Source organism: Plecotus auritus, assembly GCF_963455305.1.
Source record: "Plecotus auritus genome assembly, chromosome: 5".
Taxonomy (NCBI): domain Eukaryota; kingdom Metazoa; phylum Chordata; class Mammalia; order Chiroptera; family Vespertilionidae; genus Plecotus; species Plecotus auritus.
Genome location: NC_137776.1, coordinates 46,765,160 through 46,785,319, shown reverse-complemented (window position 1 = coordinate 46,785,319; position 20,160 = coordinate 46,765,160). Strand labels below are relative to the sequence as shown.

Below are 20,160 nucleotides of genomic sequence, written 5' to 3'. Positions count from 1 at the left end.
TTGCCTCTCTCTGCAGGAGGCGATTGGGGGGTGGCACTGGCCCACTCGCCAGCCGGCCCCACCCCCCGCTTACCAGCCGCCATGCCCCCCCTCCCCCGGTGCTAGTTGGGGCAACTGGCAGGACAATCGAGGGGTCCCCACTGGCACCCACCTTGGCTAGCCTGGGGTCTGCGGGCTGGGGGCAGCTCCCGCGTTGAGCGTCTGCCCCTGGTCAGTGCGTGTCATAGCGACGAGTCGTTCTACCAGTCATCTGCCGTTCAGTCGATTTGCAAATTAGGCTTTTATTATATAGGATGATAAAATTCAAGCTTATTGAAAACTTGAATTTTGGAAAACTTGTATCTGCCATCAGGAACTTGATAGCTTCCCAATATTTAAAGATTTTTCTTACAAGATCTGTGGTGATAAAAGATGTGACTTTATAATATTGCATAATGAAATGTGTCAAGACTTAGAAAATCTGCATCACTCTCTGAGAATCAGTATTTTCCAAATGATTAAATTCATACAGGGGTAAGAAGAGACATTCAAAGTTCAAAAGAAACCAATAGATTTAATGGTAATAGTTCAAAATGTCCATTGCTATACTAGTAGTTGCAGATTCTACATTCCATTAACTTTTAAGAAACTTCTATTTGTCAAGTTTTTATGTAGTATCAAACAATATTCACAATTTTTGAAATGGTTATTAAAATATTCTTCCTTTTTCCAACCATGTATCTGTGTGAAGCCAGATTTTCTTCATATACCACAACTAAAACAGATAATTGCAAAATATTCAATGAACAAGCAACTATGATAATCCAGTTATCTTCTATTATGCCAGTCATTAAAGAGATTTACAAAATATAAAACAATCTTATAATTCTTATTAAATATCTTTGTTTTAAAAAATATAACTATTTTCCAAAAAAATTATATATTAACATATATGTAATGGGTTTATCATGCTATTTTAAATACACTAAAAATAATATTTTATAATCTTAGTTTTAATTTCTAATATGGTAAATATCAATTTATATTAGCCTACATGAAGATAAGTTGCATTCTTTTAAAAAAATGATTTCTCTAGGGGGCTATAAAGAGAGATGAGTAAGAAAGGCTACAGCAGTTAGAAAAAGGGACCAGAATTCTTTGAACATTTGGCTACTTCCAGATCTAGAGCAGGATACAGAATTGCTAACCCAGGAATATCCTTCACATCATACCAGATAGCACAAAGCTATCAAATATCACTAACTAGTGTAGTATTAGAGTTCAGGAGCCAACTTAAGAGGCTTCCTCAGTCAAAGATGAAACAACTTGAACATCAGTAAGGAGGATAACTGCAATGAACTAAAACATAAAAAGTGTATAAATCTATGAATTTATCATGATTAAAAAAGTATTACTAATTACCTGTGGAGGATATTAATGAACCAACTCATCATGCCAACTTTATCCTAGGAAAACATCAATAGAATCCCATTTTTTTTGTATCCAACCCACATAACCAAGAGAGGGCAAAAAGCCTAAGTCAGCAAAGTATTTCAATGGAATCCTTGTTTGGTAAAAATAAACTCCTGTAATCTTTAAATAAAATTTTAAAAATTCTAGATAAAAACATGACATAGTGATCCTAATTAAGAGAAAGCACCCATTTTCTAAAGTAAGTTATAGTTCCTTTAAAATACACTAGAGGCCTGGTGCACAAAATTCGTGCACGGGAGAGGTCCCTCAGTCCGGCCTGCACCCTCTCCAATCCAGGACCCTTTGGGGGATGTTTGACTGCCGGTTTGGGATCTGGCCTAAACCGGCAGTTGGACAGCCCTCTCGCAATCCGGGACCACTGGCTCCTAATTGCTCACCTGCCTGCCTGCCTGATTGCCCCTAACTGCCTCTGCCTGCTGGCCTGATCACCCCTAACTGCCCTCCCCTGCAGGCCTGGTCGCCCCTAACTGCCTCTGCCTTGGTCCCCGCTACCATGGCTTTGTGCAGAAGGACGTCCAGATGGATATCTGGAAGACATCCGGTCTAATGAGCATAATACCCTTTTATTAGTATAGATAAATTCCTTTCAAAGAAACCTACACAACATCTATTTTAACAACAACAAAAAATGACTTCTCTAACTAAATGTGATCTCTCTTTCCCTCTGAGCTGTATCCCTAGAAGTGCTAATAAACATCAAAGTAATCACCATGAGTACTTTAGGTTCAAAAAGAGACTATGAAGTAACTAGGTTTTAAGGTAAAGGTAACTAAATACTTACTAGGTGTACCGGTTAATAATGCAGATTTTTTTCAATAGATGGAGTTACACATATGTTGATATATATGCAATTTGATATGTATGCTATTTTGTTGTATTGACAACAAACTTCAAAACTTCATGGGTCAAATTTTCTGAAGGTGTTAACATCATAGATATTTTTACGCTTAAACATGTCGAATTTCGTGCCCAAAAAAAGAGCATTTGCGGAAGTTATAAATCATTACTTTATTTTGAAGAAAAGTGCTGCTGAATACTTTGGAAAGCTTATGGTGAACATGCTCCATCTCAAGATACTTATGAACGCTGTTTTTAACGCTTTAAAGGTGATGATTTCAATGTGAAAGACAAAAAATGTCCAGGTCAACCGAAAAAGTTTGAAGACCAACAATTACAAGCATTATTGGATGAAGATGTGTGTCAAACTAAAAACAACTTTCAGAAAGATTAAACGTTGTTCAGCAAACAATTTCCGATTGTTTATAAGCAATGGGAAAGATTTTAAAGGCAGGAAAATGGGTGCCACATCAATTGAACGAAAGACAAATGGAAAACCGAAAAGTCATCAGTAAAATGTTGCTTCAATGGCACGAAAGGAAGTCTTTTTTGCATCAAATTGTGACTGGCGATGAAAAGTGGTTTTATTTTGAGAATCCCAAACACATAGAATCATGGGTTGATCCAGGTCAACCATCAAAATGGACTGCAAGGCCAAATCGCTTTGGAAAGAAGACAATGCTCTGTGTTTGGTGGGATCAGGAAGGTGTGGTGTATTATGAGCTTCTAAAACCAGGTGAAACCGTTAATATTGATCACTACTAACAACAAATAATCAATTTGATCCACGACCATGGCCCTGGACGGGGTGGCTCAGTTGGTTGGAGCATCATCCCGTACACCAAAAGGTTGTGGGTCCAATTCCCAGTCAGGTCACATACCCAGGTTGTGGGTTGATCCCTGGTCAGGGCACGAACAGAAGGCAACCAATCAATGTTTCCCTCTCACATTGATGTTTCTCTTCCTCTCTTCCTGTCTGTCTGTCTCTCCCTTCCACTCTATAAAATCAATAAAATATATCCTCAGGTGAGAATTAAAAACGAAATAAAACATAGGACTATGAATTTTATAATCAATTAACTAAAAATACACCCAACATATTGGATAGTGGTTTTAAAAGGAAGGACTATAGATCCAAGTACCCAGATTCAACTCCAAGTTCTGTCATTTACTAACTTGAGCGAGATACTTAACCTAATTGTTTTTCTAGTATGAAAAACAGGATTAGTAATATATATTTCATGTAAATATTGTGAAAGATTAAATGAGGTAACAGATTCTTTAGTATACTGCCTGTAACATATTAATCCTCAATAAATAAAACTTCTGGTAATAGTACTCGTTATTAATATTATGTAAAGGGAAAGAAAAGGAAAAATATTGGCAGAACAGTTCCTTTCACCAGCTGTCAGTGGATAGCACCATCAGTCCAGCATAGGTTGGTTATTATTCTGCCTTTAGCTGGTATGGGAAAGTTATCAAAAAGAATATGGAAATATAATACATACAAGTGTATATATTTTCACAGACACCAGGTGTAAGTATACTATACGAAATAACATTAACTCTGTTTCCTTTTTTAGATTCTCTAGTAAAATGTTATCCAAGTCATTTAGTGGAAATAATAGTGGTGTTTATAATATAATAATCCTTTGATGCATATACTCACTACAAACCTTTTATTTACAAGTAAAATAGGCAAGTCTCCTAAGCCTCTCAAATCGAAAGAAGCAAACTTTTAAATTCTCATCCATTAATCACAAAGTTAGCAAAGAGAGGCTGACAAAAAAGAGCAGAAAGAAATTATCACAGAGAAGGATTAAAATTATAGCCTGGTCATAATTTACATCAAACTTAACTCAGATCAACTGCAAAATCCTGCCAAGTACAGCAGACCACGTACATGCCATCACCCTAATGAATTCCAGGGCATTCAGACTTCTCTATTCTCTCCCAACAACTGCCTAGCTATATAGGCTTTAGAAATAAGTCTCACTCTTCAGGCATCTCCAGCTGTTTCCCTATGCAAGTCACCCAGCTCTTCCCTTACTCTCCATAGGGTAAATAGTTATGAGGTAGTCTTATTTGACTGATTTATATACACTTTAAGTTGTTCCCAATATATACTGTATAATTTACATTCATAGTTGCTTAAACAGGATATGGTAATTCTACTAAAATCAAATTCAAGAATTCCTTTTGAAAATCAACATGGCAATGTCTAGCAAAAGTTAAATATACGGTAAAATAAGTATCCTTTGACTCAATTTCTTCTTTAATAAATACTTTAAGAAATAATACAATAAAGGCAAAAGGAAATAATACAATAAAGTCATTCACTGGAGAATTATCTACCATAACAAAATAACTAAAAACATATTCCAATATTCCCAGAAAGCTAAAAATTAATGTATAACCCATGGTTTCAGTTCTTCTATCCATCTGACAACCTGGCATGAGAGAGAAAAAGATTGGCCTTAAGAGAAGGTGGATACTGTTGTCCCTTTCATCTCGGTTCGAGGGAAGAGAAACAAAACCATCTTCCCCTGAGCCAACTCCTTACCTATGTAAAGTGCAAAATATCTAAAGGTCTGGTGGCACAATGGGTTTGTTTAGGTACTATGGTAAGAGCTGAGTCAGTCAAGTCCAGGCCAGCCAGGCAGGGATTTTTCTTCCCTCCCACAGAGGGAGCAAGGACAGCAAAGACAGATTTGGAATGGAGAAGGTGGGCCAGGAAGAGGATATCACAGATTAGACAAGCAAATTCCATACTCAGAGCCAGTCTGGGAGTTCTGAAGAGACACCTTGACTTCACCAATGCAGACGAGAGGAAACTTAAGGTTCTAAAGGACCAGTGCTGCTACACAGCCTGTAGTCCTTAGAAGAAGCTCCACCTTTCTTTCAAATGCCTGAGCTGGCAAGTTACACTACCAAGCCACAAGCTCAAAATTATAAGTCACTGATGTACGAAAACTGTGTCCAAGATACAATGGATGGTTTAAAGGTGTCAGTGTAAAATTTGCAAAAGGACAAGTTTGAGGAAATTGAAGGCTCATGTAATAAAACACAAGTGCTCATCTGATTTCATTCATGCAAGTTAAATGTAACAATGAATGCACTGGTTTTTCAAAACCAAATCAGTCTCAATACTTACATTTTTAACTTAACATAATGACAGTGTTTTGACAACTAAGAAAAATACGGTTCAAAAATTCGATGCTTAAAGATCAAGAGACTCTCCAGGACCTTAGAAGTTGCCCTCACATCCCTGAGTAATTTCAACTCATTAGTGAGAGAAGAGTTTTAAAAAGAATCCATATAGTTGCTATTTTGAGCAAAGAGGAAAGGACACAAGATCTCTAAAACATGTCAGAAAAGACATTCAAGAAAAAATGAAAATGCCTCATGTACCTAAAGTAGATATTATAAGACCACTATGAATATGAGGATATATTCAAACAATTAAACTGGAAATAGCTAGTAGATTAAATAGCTTCATACAATATTACAGTGCAAAGTAGAAGGAACAGTTTCCTACTGCTACAATATTTTCCACAGTAAACAGAGTTGGTTATTAGAATGCATTGTATATGTAGATGAGAACCACTGCATAATTACTTAATCCATTGAATTTGTACCAAAGAAACAAAGAAAACATATGCTTTTTGGTCAGATTGTTTACTGCAATCCAATACTAGATTAAATTAATAAATACTGCTGAAAAAGAAAATTACAGGACCCAAGGAAAAAAACTCCATTATTTTAGGATACAATCACAGACAGCTTTATATTGGCAATTTGTGTCTATGCAAAAATGTGTGACTCATTTTAAACTTTTAAATGACTGTGCTTATGGGGGCGGGGGGCTCTTGAAAACAGTAATTTATGTTTGTGGTAATTAAAGGTGATTTACAAAACATATAAACACCCAACTTAACCTAAGAGGGGATGGTAATTAAATGAAGGCATTTTTACCTTCTCATTTAGCAGTTCAATAAAGTTGTAGTGCCTGGAGGGCTCCAATTCCACATAAACTAGAAAGGCAACTTAAAACCTATTTCTTCCATCAGTGCTACCTTCATCTCTTTTTAGCTAACATAGGCAACAAAAAACTAAAGGAGCTCACTGGAATCTTACATTAAAGCTCTAAGCAATTTAGATATTTAAATTCAAACAGATACAGAGGGACAGTAATATAAAACAGAATGAAAATGCATCTGTCATTAATAACAAAGGAGAAGGAAGAAGGACTTTTATTTTTCCTGGCCAAAAATTCTAACCATCTGCACAGAAATCATCTACATAGATTATCTTAGCTCTCTATGGGTAAGAACTTGTCTACCCAGTTTAAGAAGGGTGAAGGCTGAGATATAAGTAAAATCAATGAATAACTTAAAATCATATTGGGGGGCTCAGGAGAAGACAAGTATTTTCTAAGAATTATAAAACTGGATAGACCTTCCAAAACAAAAAGAAATGACATCAAAATCAAATAGTACCATTAGCAGTTATCTCAAAAACTGAAATGCTCTACTTAATGAAGTAGACTCCTTTTTCTAAGGAAAATAAACATTGAAGAGTAAATTCAAATAGCAACTAACCTCTTCCATATAATCAGTAGAAGAAAAAAAGCATATATCCTTTCTGATTTTTTAAAAAAGAAACACAATTACTTCTGAAGACTGGGAAGAAGGGACAAACATGAAATTTTACTTGAACACCTAAATTATTTCCAATTTGTTCATAATAAGCCTATATCATTAAGAAATTTTTATATATAATGAATATTTTTAAAGTAACAACATCTGGCCATTTATAATTAAAAGGTAGAGTGAAATCTGATAAAAAACAAAACTGTGTACTCATAAGGTATGAAGGGAAGGGGTGCAAACACATAATTAAACTATAATTTTATATGCACTATGGAATGATACTCATTTTTTCTAAAGCACAAGTTTTTGTACCCTAATTGCATATAATTTGACCTATTATAAGGGAACAGTTTTTGATATCAAGTAGATGGCTACTGATTATATTCAAACAACGAAGTGCTGGAATGACTAGCAATCGTTTCCCTTTGCTTTGACAAATCAGCAAAGGAATTTTATTTAGGTGACTTTGCATTGTGCATATTAAAACAATTAGTATCCTATATAATAAAACAGCAATATGCAAATTGACCCTAATGGCAGAACGACCAGATTGACCGCTCGCAGTCACTATGAGGCGCACTGACCATCTCTCGGTCCCTTCCCCCAGCCATCAGGCTCCAATCACCCAATGGCGAATGGGGAACCAGAGGTGGGTGACAGCAGGGGGTGGGGCTGGCTGCGGGCAGCTGGGGAAGATGGCCCTGATTGCAGGCCAGGCCTAGGGACTGTACCTGCACACGAATTTCGTGCACCAGGCCTCTAATAAAGACAATAAAATTGCTAAGAATATAATCAAATGCATTTGAAATACTGAATTCTCAATGACAGTCCCTCAATATTTTCATCTTTTAAAGTCCAACTTAGGTTAGGTGGGCAAAATAAGGTTCCCTCAGTCAGGCTCCCAGAGTGAAAAAAGAGAAAGCTGGATAATATCCCCTCATCAAGAAGACATAGAATGGGGAAGAGATAATTGCACACAAAAATATTAGTTATTAGGATAAAGAGGTATAAGTGCAGTCCTGCCTTCCCTGCAGCCTCCCATCTTCCCCTCAACAGGCACACACTCACTCAGCCATCTGAGAAATCCAAGGATCACTTTGTGGCAGGAACAGACCATACAAACAAGCTGTGAGAGCAATCCAGGAAGTAACTTCTTTAACAACAAAACCTATTGATTTACTTATATGAGTGTAAACTCCTTCACTAAGTCATCCCAGCACAACCATTATGATTTATCCAGCTTAAAAATCAAACATCTTATAGAGACAGAAATAGATCCCTGACAACTCTTGAATCACAAGATTCTAAGCAAATGCCATCTCCTCATAGTTTTAATACAGAACTCTTGGGAATTTTATTTGAATCATTTGTAAACACTTTATATTAGTATTTAAATTGGAAATTTTCTGTTTTAAAAATCAGATCATATATTGACTTAAAAAAAGAGCCAAGAGTCTAAAGTAAAATGAAAAGTCACCTGTCTCTCTCTCCACCACAATTCTATTCTCCAAAAATCTATCAATGATTTGACATTTCTTCAAATTTCTTTCTATGAGTATAATGTAGAGCTGAGCTGTCCGATACTATAGCTACTAGCCATGTGTGGCTGTTAAATACTTAAAATGTGGCTTGTCCAAATGGAGATCTACTCTAAGTGTAAATTACACACCAGATTTCAAAGACATGTTACCAAAATATATCAACAATTTTTATATTGACTAAATGTTGCCATAGTATTTTTGCTATATTAAGTATGTTATTAAAATTCATTTCACCTTTTTTTTTTACTTTTTTAAAATTCATTTCACCCCTTCTTTTTACTTTTTAAAAAATATCTCTGGCTATCAGAAATATTTAAATTACACATATAGCTCACATTTATGGCTCACATTAAATTTCTGTTGGTCAGCACTGGTACAAAAGCTAACAATGCAGGTTTTGGAGTTAGATTTACCTGAATGATACTACTCCTGACTATACCATTTACCAGCTGTGTAATCTTGGACAAATTTCCTAACCTCTCTCTACCCACTTCTGACATCTTCTGAGAATTAAATAAAATTCCTCACATAAAGTACTTAGCACACCTAGCACATAATAAGTGCTCAATAAATATTTGATGGCAACAAAAGAACAAAAACTATAACCTAATTCTTTAAAATCATTATACAGCACCTGTCTCTTCAGAAATTTCTCCTGATACGCCTCATAGGCCACTATTGTGCACAGCAGATATTCTCTGAAAAACAATGTACACCAAGCATTTTAATTCTTTCCCTCTCTCTCTCTCCCCCATCCCGCCCCCGCCACACACACACACACACACACACACACACGAATCTTAAACATGCTACATATTCCAATTTAAAAATGTACAAAAGCAGTGTAGTATGGTGGGAAGACTGGAAAGATAAAGAACTTTAAAAAAGAAAGATAGGCTCCCAATTTACTAGCTATGTACCCTAGGAAAACCACTTAACCTTTCTCTCTCAATATCCTCATCTGTACAACTGGGATAACAACAATCATGCAGAATGTTAAGATTAAACAGAAAAATATATTCGAAAGAACCTACCATAGTACCTAACATTTACCAGTTGCTTAATAATCATTTCCCTTCTTCTAGAAATCAAAATAAAATGCTAACTATTCAGACACACGCTAATGTTAATATTGCTGTGCCATAACTGCCAAAGCATGTTCATACCCAGAAAAAGTAGCTTAAAAATATGCTAACTCCATAGTTACCTTATCCCCTGTATAAACTGAAGCTACAAATTAAGTATTTTAAGAGGAGTGAAAGATTGCTTCCAAATTACTGCCTTTTATGCAAGCTAACAGAAAACACTATACTCTGGGCTGTGCCTCAGGCCTCTCCTACAAAAATGCAGTAAGTTTCAATTCAGAGCTAAAAAAGGGTTATCTCGTCTGATAGATATCAAATATATATATGAAATTAGACAACCCATATTTTATTCTCTTTGCCTTGGCTGCCACGATGCTCAATAGTAAGGTTTATTCTCAATTTTAACAATTTTATTTGGTATGGGTTATGTGTTACTGTGTACTTAGGCTCCTGACCATCCATTTACTCCACTCCTTTTAATCTCTCTTCATTATGCACCTTCATCATTTTCCTATTATTTTAATGTATTTTATTGTAAGACAGTTCAAATTCCTTTTAGAAGTCAACACAGCAAAATAATAAATGCAACTGAAGTTCACACAAACAGTTCAAAATAAATCCACAGGCAGAAAATTTAACTTTAAAAAGCTAACTAGAATACAACTCAGGAAAAAACAGGGCAGTATATCCCATACTCCCACCATTACCACCAACATCCCACATACATTCACACACATGTGCATATACACACCAACTTAGCTGAAAATAATCAAATTGCATTTGAAATTCTGTTTTCTACAACTATACATAATTATAATTATCCTATATAATAAAAGCCTAATATGCAAATCGACCAAACGGCAGAATGACTGGTGGAATGACCGGTCGCTATGACATGAACTGACCACCAGGGGGAAGATGCTCAACGCATGAGCTGCCCCCAGCCCGCAGGCCCCAGGCCAGCCAAGGCGGGTGCCAGTGGGGGCCCCCTGATCACCCCGTTGGTCACCCCACAGAAGGAAGCAACTGGCGGCGGCGGCAGGGGGTGGTCCGGCAAGAAGGCAGCGCCAGGCCAGCCAAGGCGGGTGCCAACGGGGGCCCCCTGATCACCCTGCCGGTCGCCCCACAGATCAGCCTTGATTGCTGGCCAGGCCTAGGGACCCTACCCATGCATGAATTTTGTGCACTGGACCTCTAGTCTACACTAATAAAAGAGAAACATGCAAATGGACTATCACTTCAATACGCCAATCAGGAGTGAGTATTCAAATTAAGCCGACAAAGATGGCGGCAGCCCCGCCCCCCAGCCACTCCGGGCCTCTGGGCAGCACGCTTGCAGGCACAGAATGGCCGAGCGGGACTGGACGCCTGCTATAAAGGGGAGGATGGGGGCGGAGGGAGCTACAGGAGTGGTGCTCTTCCCAGAGCGAAGACTGAAGGCCGCAGCCAGAGCAAAGGCCTGGGTGCCGGGTGCTGGAGGAAAACCGGTGCTGGCAGTCAGGGGAAGGAAGGACTATTGCACAAATCTCTTCATGCAACAGGCCTCTAGTATACTTTATAATGAACCGTTCTGTAAACCTGAACTTCCTATACATTTCTAAATTGATAACAAAACTGGCCCATACCTCAGAAAGCAGAACTCTTATTTCCAGTCTACATGGTCATATCTCTAAGTACCTGTTGAAAAACTTGAACAAGTTTTATCTATAAATTAGAGGCTGGGTGCACGTGCACCGGTGGGGTCTCTTGGCGTAGCCTACGGGGATCGGGCCAAAACCGGCAGTCCAATGCCGTCTGCCACTCCTGCTTGCCGCTCCTGCTCATCTTGGCCCTGCTGCGCCTGCCACCACTGCCGCTCGGTAGGCTCACTGCTGCTCCACTATGGTCTCCGGGCTGTAGCGGCCAGCCATGAGCCCTGTGCCTGGCACCCGTCGGTCAGCTCAGCGGCACTCGCGCTGTGGGAGAGCACTGACCACCAGGGGGCAGCTCCAACGTTGAGCGTCTGCCCCCTGGTGGTCAGTGTGCGTAATAGCAACTGGCCGACGGGTTGTTCAGTTGCATAGGCTTTTATATATATAGATAGCATGACAGTAGGTACAGCAAAACTGACAAAGGTGCTGTCCTTCAGATAGCACACAAATGCCTTCAATTCCTGTTAAAATACCACCTCAAAACTTCTAATGCCAGCTTTAAAAGGATTCAGTGAAATCAATAAACCCATCATATTCAAAGCTTTAAAAAATCTAACAATAGGAAATTATATTGCTTCTAAAAAATCAGTAAAAACAAGTCACATTGGCCCATTAAACTCCAGAGGAAAAATTAATCATTTTTCTAAATAAAAGATCTATTACCAGAAGTTACTGCACGTATAAATTTAAAAAGAATTTGCTTTCTATAATACGGTTGTTATTTCCCTATTCTGTATTAAATCTTTGGCAGTCTTATTTGAGAAGAATAAGGGATGTTTATAAGAGATGTAAGAAAAGCTTATCCCTTCTTTACAAGGACTCTCAAATTTGTTTTTCCCTTCGACTGCCACGAACATTTTTACAAAATCCAGCCCTCATTATTTCCTCCACGAAATGCTACAAAAACCTCCTGGCTGTTCTTTTTGCCCCAAACTTCTTCTCACTCAAATCCATTCACAGTGTGTTGATATATAGTTGCTAGAACATCAACTCTGTTAACTAAGCAGCATAATCCTACATATCAGCCATAAAATGAATAAAATCCAAATTTCTAATTTCACAAAATACAAATTATCAATACCAGTATACACAATAGGGATGATTCTTATCATCATTATGTTGAAAGGAGGAGAGAACAAAAGAATATAGAATGTATGATTATGTTTATATAAAGTTCAACAATAAGCAAAACTAATCAATGATAATATAAACCAGAATAGTGATTACCCTGAGTGGGGGCTGATTGAGAAGAGTAACAGAAATGTTCTCTATCTTGATCTACATGGTGATTACACAAATGTACACATGCATACAAATGCATCCAGCTGTATGCTTCAGATTTGTGAGTTTTATGCACTTTATTATTTATATCTCAATAAAGAAAAATAAATTTAAACAGTTGTGAATATTTACCTGATTATGTGGAGGATAAGAACTTTCTAAGAATAAAAGTACATAAGATAGATATCTAAGGAAAAGACTGATAAAAATATTTTCAACAAGTAAGTGCTATCACTTATGAAAGCAAAACAGAGGAATCAAAATGTGGGTAGGAACAAGATTTCACAATGAGTACTCCAATATTATATCAATTTTCTTTTGTAACCATGTAAATGTTTTATCTTTTCCAATGTATGACCTATCTAAAATTATTCAAAAAATAAAAATTTAAGACATTAATATTGTGATGGCCATATGTTCAGTTAGGAATTCTGTTACCTGGAAAGGAGAGAATGGATATTGGACAACTGTTTACTCTGAAGACTCAGGAATTGTCCCAGGGGAGTACTTATCTTGCTTAGTTGATATTTCTGGGAATGTGCTTTGGTTGTTCTTACAACTTGTCTTTTCCCAATTTGCCACAGACCAACCACAGACTCTTTTTTCCCATATTGATGATATTTATTTATATTGCAATCACAGATTCTTATTTTCTTTTTTTTTAATGTATCTTTATTGCTGTAAGTATTACAGATGTCCCCTTTTTGTCCCCCATTGACCCTCTCTACCCTGCACCCATTCCCACTCAGGCCTTCACCATACTATTATATGTCTGTGTCCATGGGCTATGCATATCTATATATATAAAAGCCTAAGCGACTGAACACCTGAACAACTGGTCGACCGGTCACTATGATGCGCACTGACCACCAGGGGGCAAACGCTCAACACAGGAGCTGCCCCTAGTGATCAATACACTCCCACAGCCAACCTCCCATGGCCAGCCAACTTCCCGCAGTCCCTCCCTCTGGCCAGCCACCCCGATGACCCCAATCGGGGCCACTGGCCATCCTCCCATGGTCCCTCCCCCTGGCTGACCAACCTCCTGCGGTCCCTCCCTCCAGCCAGTGAACCTCCCTCGTTCCCTCCCCACCGCCAGCCAACTTCCTGTGGCCCCGATCACCGGCCAGGCCAAGGGACCCCACCCATGCACAAATTTGCGCACTGGGCCTCTAGTATGCATATAACTTCTTTGGTTAATTTCTCTCTACCCACGCCTTCCCTCTGAGATTCACCAGTCTGTTTCATGCTTCTCTGTCTCTGGATCTATTTTGTTCCTTTCTTAGCAATATTTTTTTCCTTTCTTAACAATAACTTCAGCCTGACTGAAATACAATAAAATATGTATAATCCTAACCAAATTCATTTCCCCCCTGAGAGTTAGGAAAACAAGTCAGATAAATATTATACAAAAGACAATAAAACCAAAGATTTGATTACATTTATTAATGGTTTCAGGCCATTATCAGAATCTTACCATCATCCTAAATTGCTCCAGCTCTTGAAAATTTAAGTCAAATATCCATCTCTAACCACATACCCCCTTTATACCCATATCTGTTCTTGAAGCTCATCAGGAAATCAGATCAATGAGTCCTCTCCTATTTTCACTCCTACCCTGTGTTAAGTTCTACTCTACCTGTCAGTTTAATCATGCTGACACCCAAACCTTCAGTTCCCTTGCCCCCATATTCCTGTCACACCTGCCCTATCAATTCTACTTCCTTATAGACATCTCCTATATGGATGTCCTAGGTATACAAATTAAAAAAAAACTGTCCAAACTGAACTTATCAACTCTCTCCCAAGACTTGCTGCTTCTTCTATATTTAATATCTCAGTGAATAACATAAAAAATAATTCCACTGGCCCAGCCCAGAAACCCAGGAGTCACACTTGATTCCACCCTCTCTTTGAAACTCTCATATGGGTCACCAGAACCAATGAAAAAAACAATCTGTCAGAAAATCAGAGACTCTCGCCAATGTACATTACTCTATATAATAAAATTTCCACCATCTCTACCCCACCCATAACCTTATTCTTTGCCTGTACCACAACCCTTCCAGAAAATGTCTCCATTCCTTCATCCAAGGTGAAGCTACCTAGATCAGTGCTTCTCAAACTACTAGTGGCGGGCTTTTGTAAAATACAATAAAAATGAATTACTAAGCAAGTGAATTTTTTTCAAAAAACTAGCACAATTTTATTAAATCCAAATGACAAAAAAAATTAGTCAAATGACATATCTATTTCTAGATGTTCATTTTCAATTGCTATAGGTATATAGTCAAGGACCAATAACAAACAAAAACACTAAACCAGACCACAGCTGGCCCCTACTTCTAATTTGTTTCCTTTGTTTGCATTAATTTTCTCATTATAATACTATTACCTAACATGCAGCCTTAACTTGAGCCTTAACCTAAACCTTTCTATTCTGTCAGAGATTTACTTAATATATGCATTTAACTCACTTTAGTGATCAAAAGAACACAAGCCAACACATAGTTCTACCTGTTTTCTCTCTGCTTTATATCCCTCTCTCCTTAATCTTCTCATCTCTAATTAATAACCTGGGCACCCTTCTCTCCTCTGAAATAATGGAAGACCCTCCTCTATCAATTCCTCCTTCTCGGCACATGGAAAAGCAAGAATGCATAAAAGTTCGACAAGTTAAGAAAATTTCAAAATGCCTCTACAATTAACAAAATTACTTCCACATAAAAACTTCTCAATGAATCTAATCCAAAACAGGGGACAATATTAAATTAGAATATAATATCAACACGTCATATACTTGCTATGAAATAAGCACTCTCATATGGAGATTATACTAAATAACATTAGAGTCACAAATAACAGATGAATCCACAATTCATCCTGTGAAGTAAAGCAAATCTTCTATTAAACAGTCATTTCTAATTTTATTTGAGCAATAATGGAAAGAAAACATTGTTCATAATGAAATCAATCAAGTATATAAGCAATTGTACTTACGTGTTAGATGAAAGATTCCATCACAGGCACTAATATGAGATAAAAAGGCATTTCCCAGGCCTTGTCCATTGTGAGCTCCTTTTACAAGACCAGCAATATCCACTACATTTAGAAAGGCAGGAATTTTACTGAGAAAAAAAACAAAAGATTTTTCTTGTAACACAGTACTAAGAACCTACTTATCATTGCCCTGGCAGGTATGGCTCAGTTGGTTAGGCATCATCCCATGCACCAAAAGGTTGGTGGTTCAATCCCCAATCAGGTACATGCCTGGGTTGCAGGCTCTAGCCCCAGTAGGGGGTGTACAGGCAGCAGCCAATTGATGTTCTGCTCTCACATCAATGTTTCTCTTTCTTTCTCCCTCTCCTTCCTCTCTTTCTCTATAAAAGAAAAAAAAAATCAACAAAATTATATTTTTTAAAAAAGAAACCTATTAATTAACCAAATAGATTTCCCAAACATTTTACATGAATTAAGTCCTTCTTTTCTTTTTTAATTTCTTGTTTATTGATTTGAGAGAGAGGGTAAGGAAGAGAAAGAGAGATAGAAACATCAATTTGCTGTTCCACTACCTATACATTCATTGGTTGCTTCTTGTATATGCCCTGACTGGGGAGTGAACCCACAAGCTTGGTGTATTGGGATGACATTCTACCCTATTAAGCTACCTGGCCAGGGCCTAATTCTTTCCTTTCTAAAATAATGTTTAGAAGACTCTTAATAATGATTTAGTAAATAAATAACAAAAACAAAACAAAAAAGAAATAATCTTTTAGTACATTAGAACTTTCTTACCTAGGAAAGTGTTATAAAGCAGAGTAGCTATTTTTATTGTGTCTCTAAAGATTCAAACATATTTCCTATTCTAATTGGTATATACACCTGCACAGACACCCGCACGCGCGCGCGCGCGCGCGCGCGCACACACACACACACACACACACACACACACACACACAGACACACACGCAGTAGAGAACATTTAAAGAGTATACTGATTCAATGCAAGGTAATCATCATAGAATAAGCCAATGTACCTGGTGTCAGGCATTGGACTAAATGCTTTACATGCATTATCATTTCAATGTTCAAAACAATTTTATTCAGGTAGGTGTTATTTATTAAGCCTACTTTACAGATGAGGAAATTAAGCCTTAGAGGAGTTAAGAAACCAGTTGTGGGGATTCAAACACAGGATATCTGGATTCACATTTAATCACCATATAGATTATATAGCCCAAAACTGCAAGTAATGATGTGATCCAGTTATCATCATAGTAATAATCCAGTTGTTAACAGCAACCGAATTAAACATATATACAAAATAACCTTTGCTTTGCTCAAAGTAAAGGCACAGTTAACACAAATCAGAAACCAAGTTAGAAAAACCAGTCAGCCATGTAGAAATGGAAATTAAGGTATATGAGTAAATAGTTTTCAACATCATATGACAAAGGTATAAGCTGGAGGTATATGTATGTATGTATGTATGTCTTCTCTGTCGATTTTTAAAGGAGTATTTATTTTTTAGAATGTCAGTTTCACCATATGATAAAATACAACATGAAAGTTCCACAAAATACTTCCCTATTATCTGCATGGAAAATGAATCCTTTAAAAGTAATTGTTCCATAAAAAATTTTTATATAGATAGTAATTACTTGGCAATTGTTATCAGCAAATCCACAGGAAATACACACAAAATGTGGTTAGCTTTTTTTTTTGTTGTTGGATATTGTGGTTGCCTCCCGAGAATCCTTTGCCCCTTCTCTTGGTAACTATATTCATTTTCATTTCGATAGCCATACTTCCCCAAGGTATCCCAGGGCTTTGGAGAAGCTGGCTCTACCCCTACCTCTAAAAGGGTGGCATATACTTTATATACCAGGCAGTTTAATCTCTTCCCCTAGGCATGATTAATGATTCTAAGACCTTCACCTTGCCCCATTTGCCTAGAAAGACTTAAGGAGGTTTGCCAAAGGGGCTTAGCAGTATCGGGCTCATGAGTCTTCTGAGACAGCTTCTAGAAGCAAACCCCTCCTCCTTCACTCTGAATGAACATGAATGAAAAAGTATCCAATTCCAAGATTTGAGAAACAGCCTGTGACCATAAGGAGAAAGCAATCTTATGATCAAGCTGATAAAGAAAGTAAAATGGAAAGAGAAAAGACACCAATTCAACACAACTGAGTTGCTGAAACCAACATTAAACATCATGCTACCTATTATAAGACAACCAGGGGCCCAGTGCACGAATTCATGCACCTTGAAAGGAACTGTGGACCACAAGGCTGCAGTGAGCACAGGGCCCAGTCTCGGCCCATCCTCCATGCCCCTGCCCAGCCCCTCCTGCTGTGGCCCCCAGTCCCATCTGCCAGCAGCCCTGCTCCCGCCGCTGCCACTCCCACGCACTGACAGCGCCAGCCCCGCTTGCACCCGCTGACGGCACAAAGCGATTGGGGCTAGCGCCAGCAGCGGGTGCAAGTGGGGCCAGTGCCGTCAGCAGGTACGAGCAGCGGCTGCTGCCCCAATCACCCCTTAAGAGCATGGGGAGGTGGAGAAGCCCTCAGGGGTGATCGGGGCCGGCAGTCACTACTCACACCCGCTGATGGCGCCGAGCAATCGAGACTGATGCCAGGCACCAGCAGCGGGTGCAAGCAGCAGCGCTAGCTGTGGGTGCGAGCGAGGCCGGTGTTGGCAGTGGCTGCAAGTGGAGGCTCCAGCGCCAGCAGCAGGTGCAAGTGGTGCCAATGTCGGTATCAGGTGCGAGCACCGGGCAGGACCGCAGCATGCAGGAGCAAAGAATGTTCAATAACCACCAGAGGCTCACCAGATGACAGCGACTGGCGCCCCCACTCACCAGCTCCACCATACCGCCATGGCCAACGCCCGCCATGTTCCGCACGCGCCCCTTGGTGGTCAGCGTACGTCATAGTGACCGGTTGTTTGGTTGTTCGGTTGTTCCGCCGTTTTGTCAATTTGCATATTAGCCTTTTATTATATAGGATATGTTGAGTACAACCAAACTCATCCTAAGTGATATTTCTAACTATTAAAACCACTCATATGATAAATATAAAGTTCAGTAGCATAGATCTGAGTGAAAAAGCACTGAATTTGAAATGAGAAGCCTTGGGCTCTATTCCTGGTTGACATTAACTATGCGTAGCCTTGAGCAAATCATTTTACCTTTCTGGGCTTCCTTTTATAAGGAAACTGAACAGGACAATCTATAGCTCTAAGATTCTATTTTGTAATGAAAATTAGTTTCTTAATTCTGATTCTAGATTTAAGGTTTAAACTAGTAACACAACATCTAAAAAAAAACAAAACAAAAAAACTGGCCCTAGCTAGTCTGGCTCAGTGGATAGAGTGTCAGCCTGCGGATTAAAGGGTCCCAGATTCGATTCCGATCAAGGGCGCATGCCTGGGTTGTGGGCTCAATCCCCAGTAGGGGATGTGCAGGAGGCAGCCAATCAATGATTCTCTCTCATCATTGATGTTTCTATCTCTCTTTCCCTTTTCTTTCCTCTCTGAAATCAATCCTATATAATAAAAGCCTAATATGCTAAGTGTCCAGTCATCCGTTCAACCAATCAAAGCGTAATATGCTAATGATATGCTAAGGCCGCTCAACCGCTTGCTATGACATGCACTGACCACCAGGGGGCAGAGAGTTGACCAGTCGACCAGTTGCTATGATGTGCACTGACCACCAGGGGGCAGATGCTCCGACTGGTAGGTTAGCTTGCTGCTGAGGTCTGGCTGATAGGGACTGAGCGAGATGGGCCAGACACGCCCTGGAGCCTTCCCGCGGTCCCTGCCTGGCTGGCCAACCTCCTGTGTCCCTCCCTAGCCCCAATCGTGCACCAGTGGGGTCCCTCGGCCTGGCCTGCACCCTCTCGCAATCCAGGACCCCTTGGAGGATGTCAGAGAGCCAGTTTCAGCCTGATCCCGCAGGCCAGGCTGAGGGACTCCACTGGTGCACGAATTCGTGCACTGGGCCTCTAGTAAAAATGTATTAACAAAAAAAAACTTGAGTACTAATTCAAGGATATTTGATAACTATACAGATAATTTCATGACTATTTGAACAAAATATGTTCTTATTAAACTTTCTTGAGACTAAAACAATAAGGCTAAAAATCTTTTTAATCACTATAATATAATGAACGCAGAATACTAAAAATATTTATATGTTTTACTTAAATAGAAACAGGTTGAATAGGATATTCCTTCATCAAAAAAATCTAAGCCCTGGCCAGGTGGCTCAGTTGGTTGGAACGTCATCCCGTACACCTAAAGGTTGAAAGTTCAACTCCCAGTCAGGGCATATACCTAGGTTGCAGGTTCAATCCCTAGTCAGGGTGTATATGGGAGGAAACTGATCAGTGTTTTTCTCTCTGTTCCTCTCTCTAAAAATCAATAAAAACATATCCTCAGGTGAAGATTAAAAAAAGAACAAAAAACTAAAATCGCACAATATGACAGAAAAGTTTTGGGTAGTAAGAAAAAGTAGTTTGAATCACTGTCAATTTTTTATTTGCTTGACCACAGAGGCCAAAATCCATAAAGTATTTAATCAATGTTCATTACTAAA

General features: G+C 38.7%; 1 protein-coding gene across 2 annotated transcripts in view; it reads right to left on the bottom strand.

The window, feature by feature from the left end:
• OLA1 (Obg like ATPase 1) overlaps positions 1–20,160 on the bottom strand; it is a 142,459-nt gene that overhangs the window by 103,268 nt on the left and 19,031 nt on the right. For both annotated transcript variants that reach the window (XM_080671450.1, XM_080671451.1), the window contains exon 4: positions 15,561–15,688. In XM_080671450.1, coding sequence (XP_080527576.1) covers positions 15,561–15,688 — 128 coding nt within the window. The remainder of the gene's footprint in view (positions 1–15,560; positions 15,689–20,160) is intronic.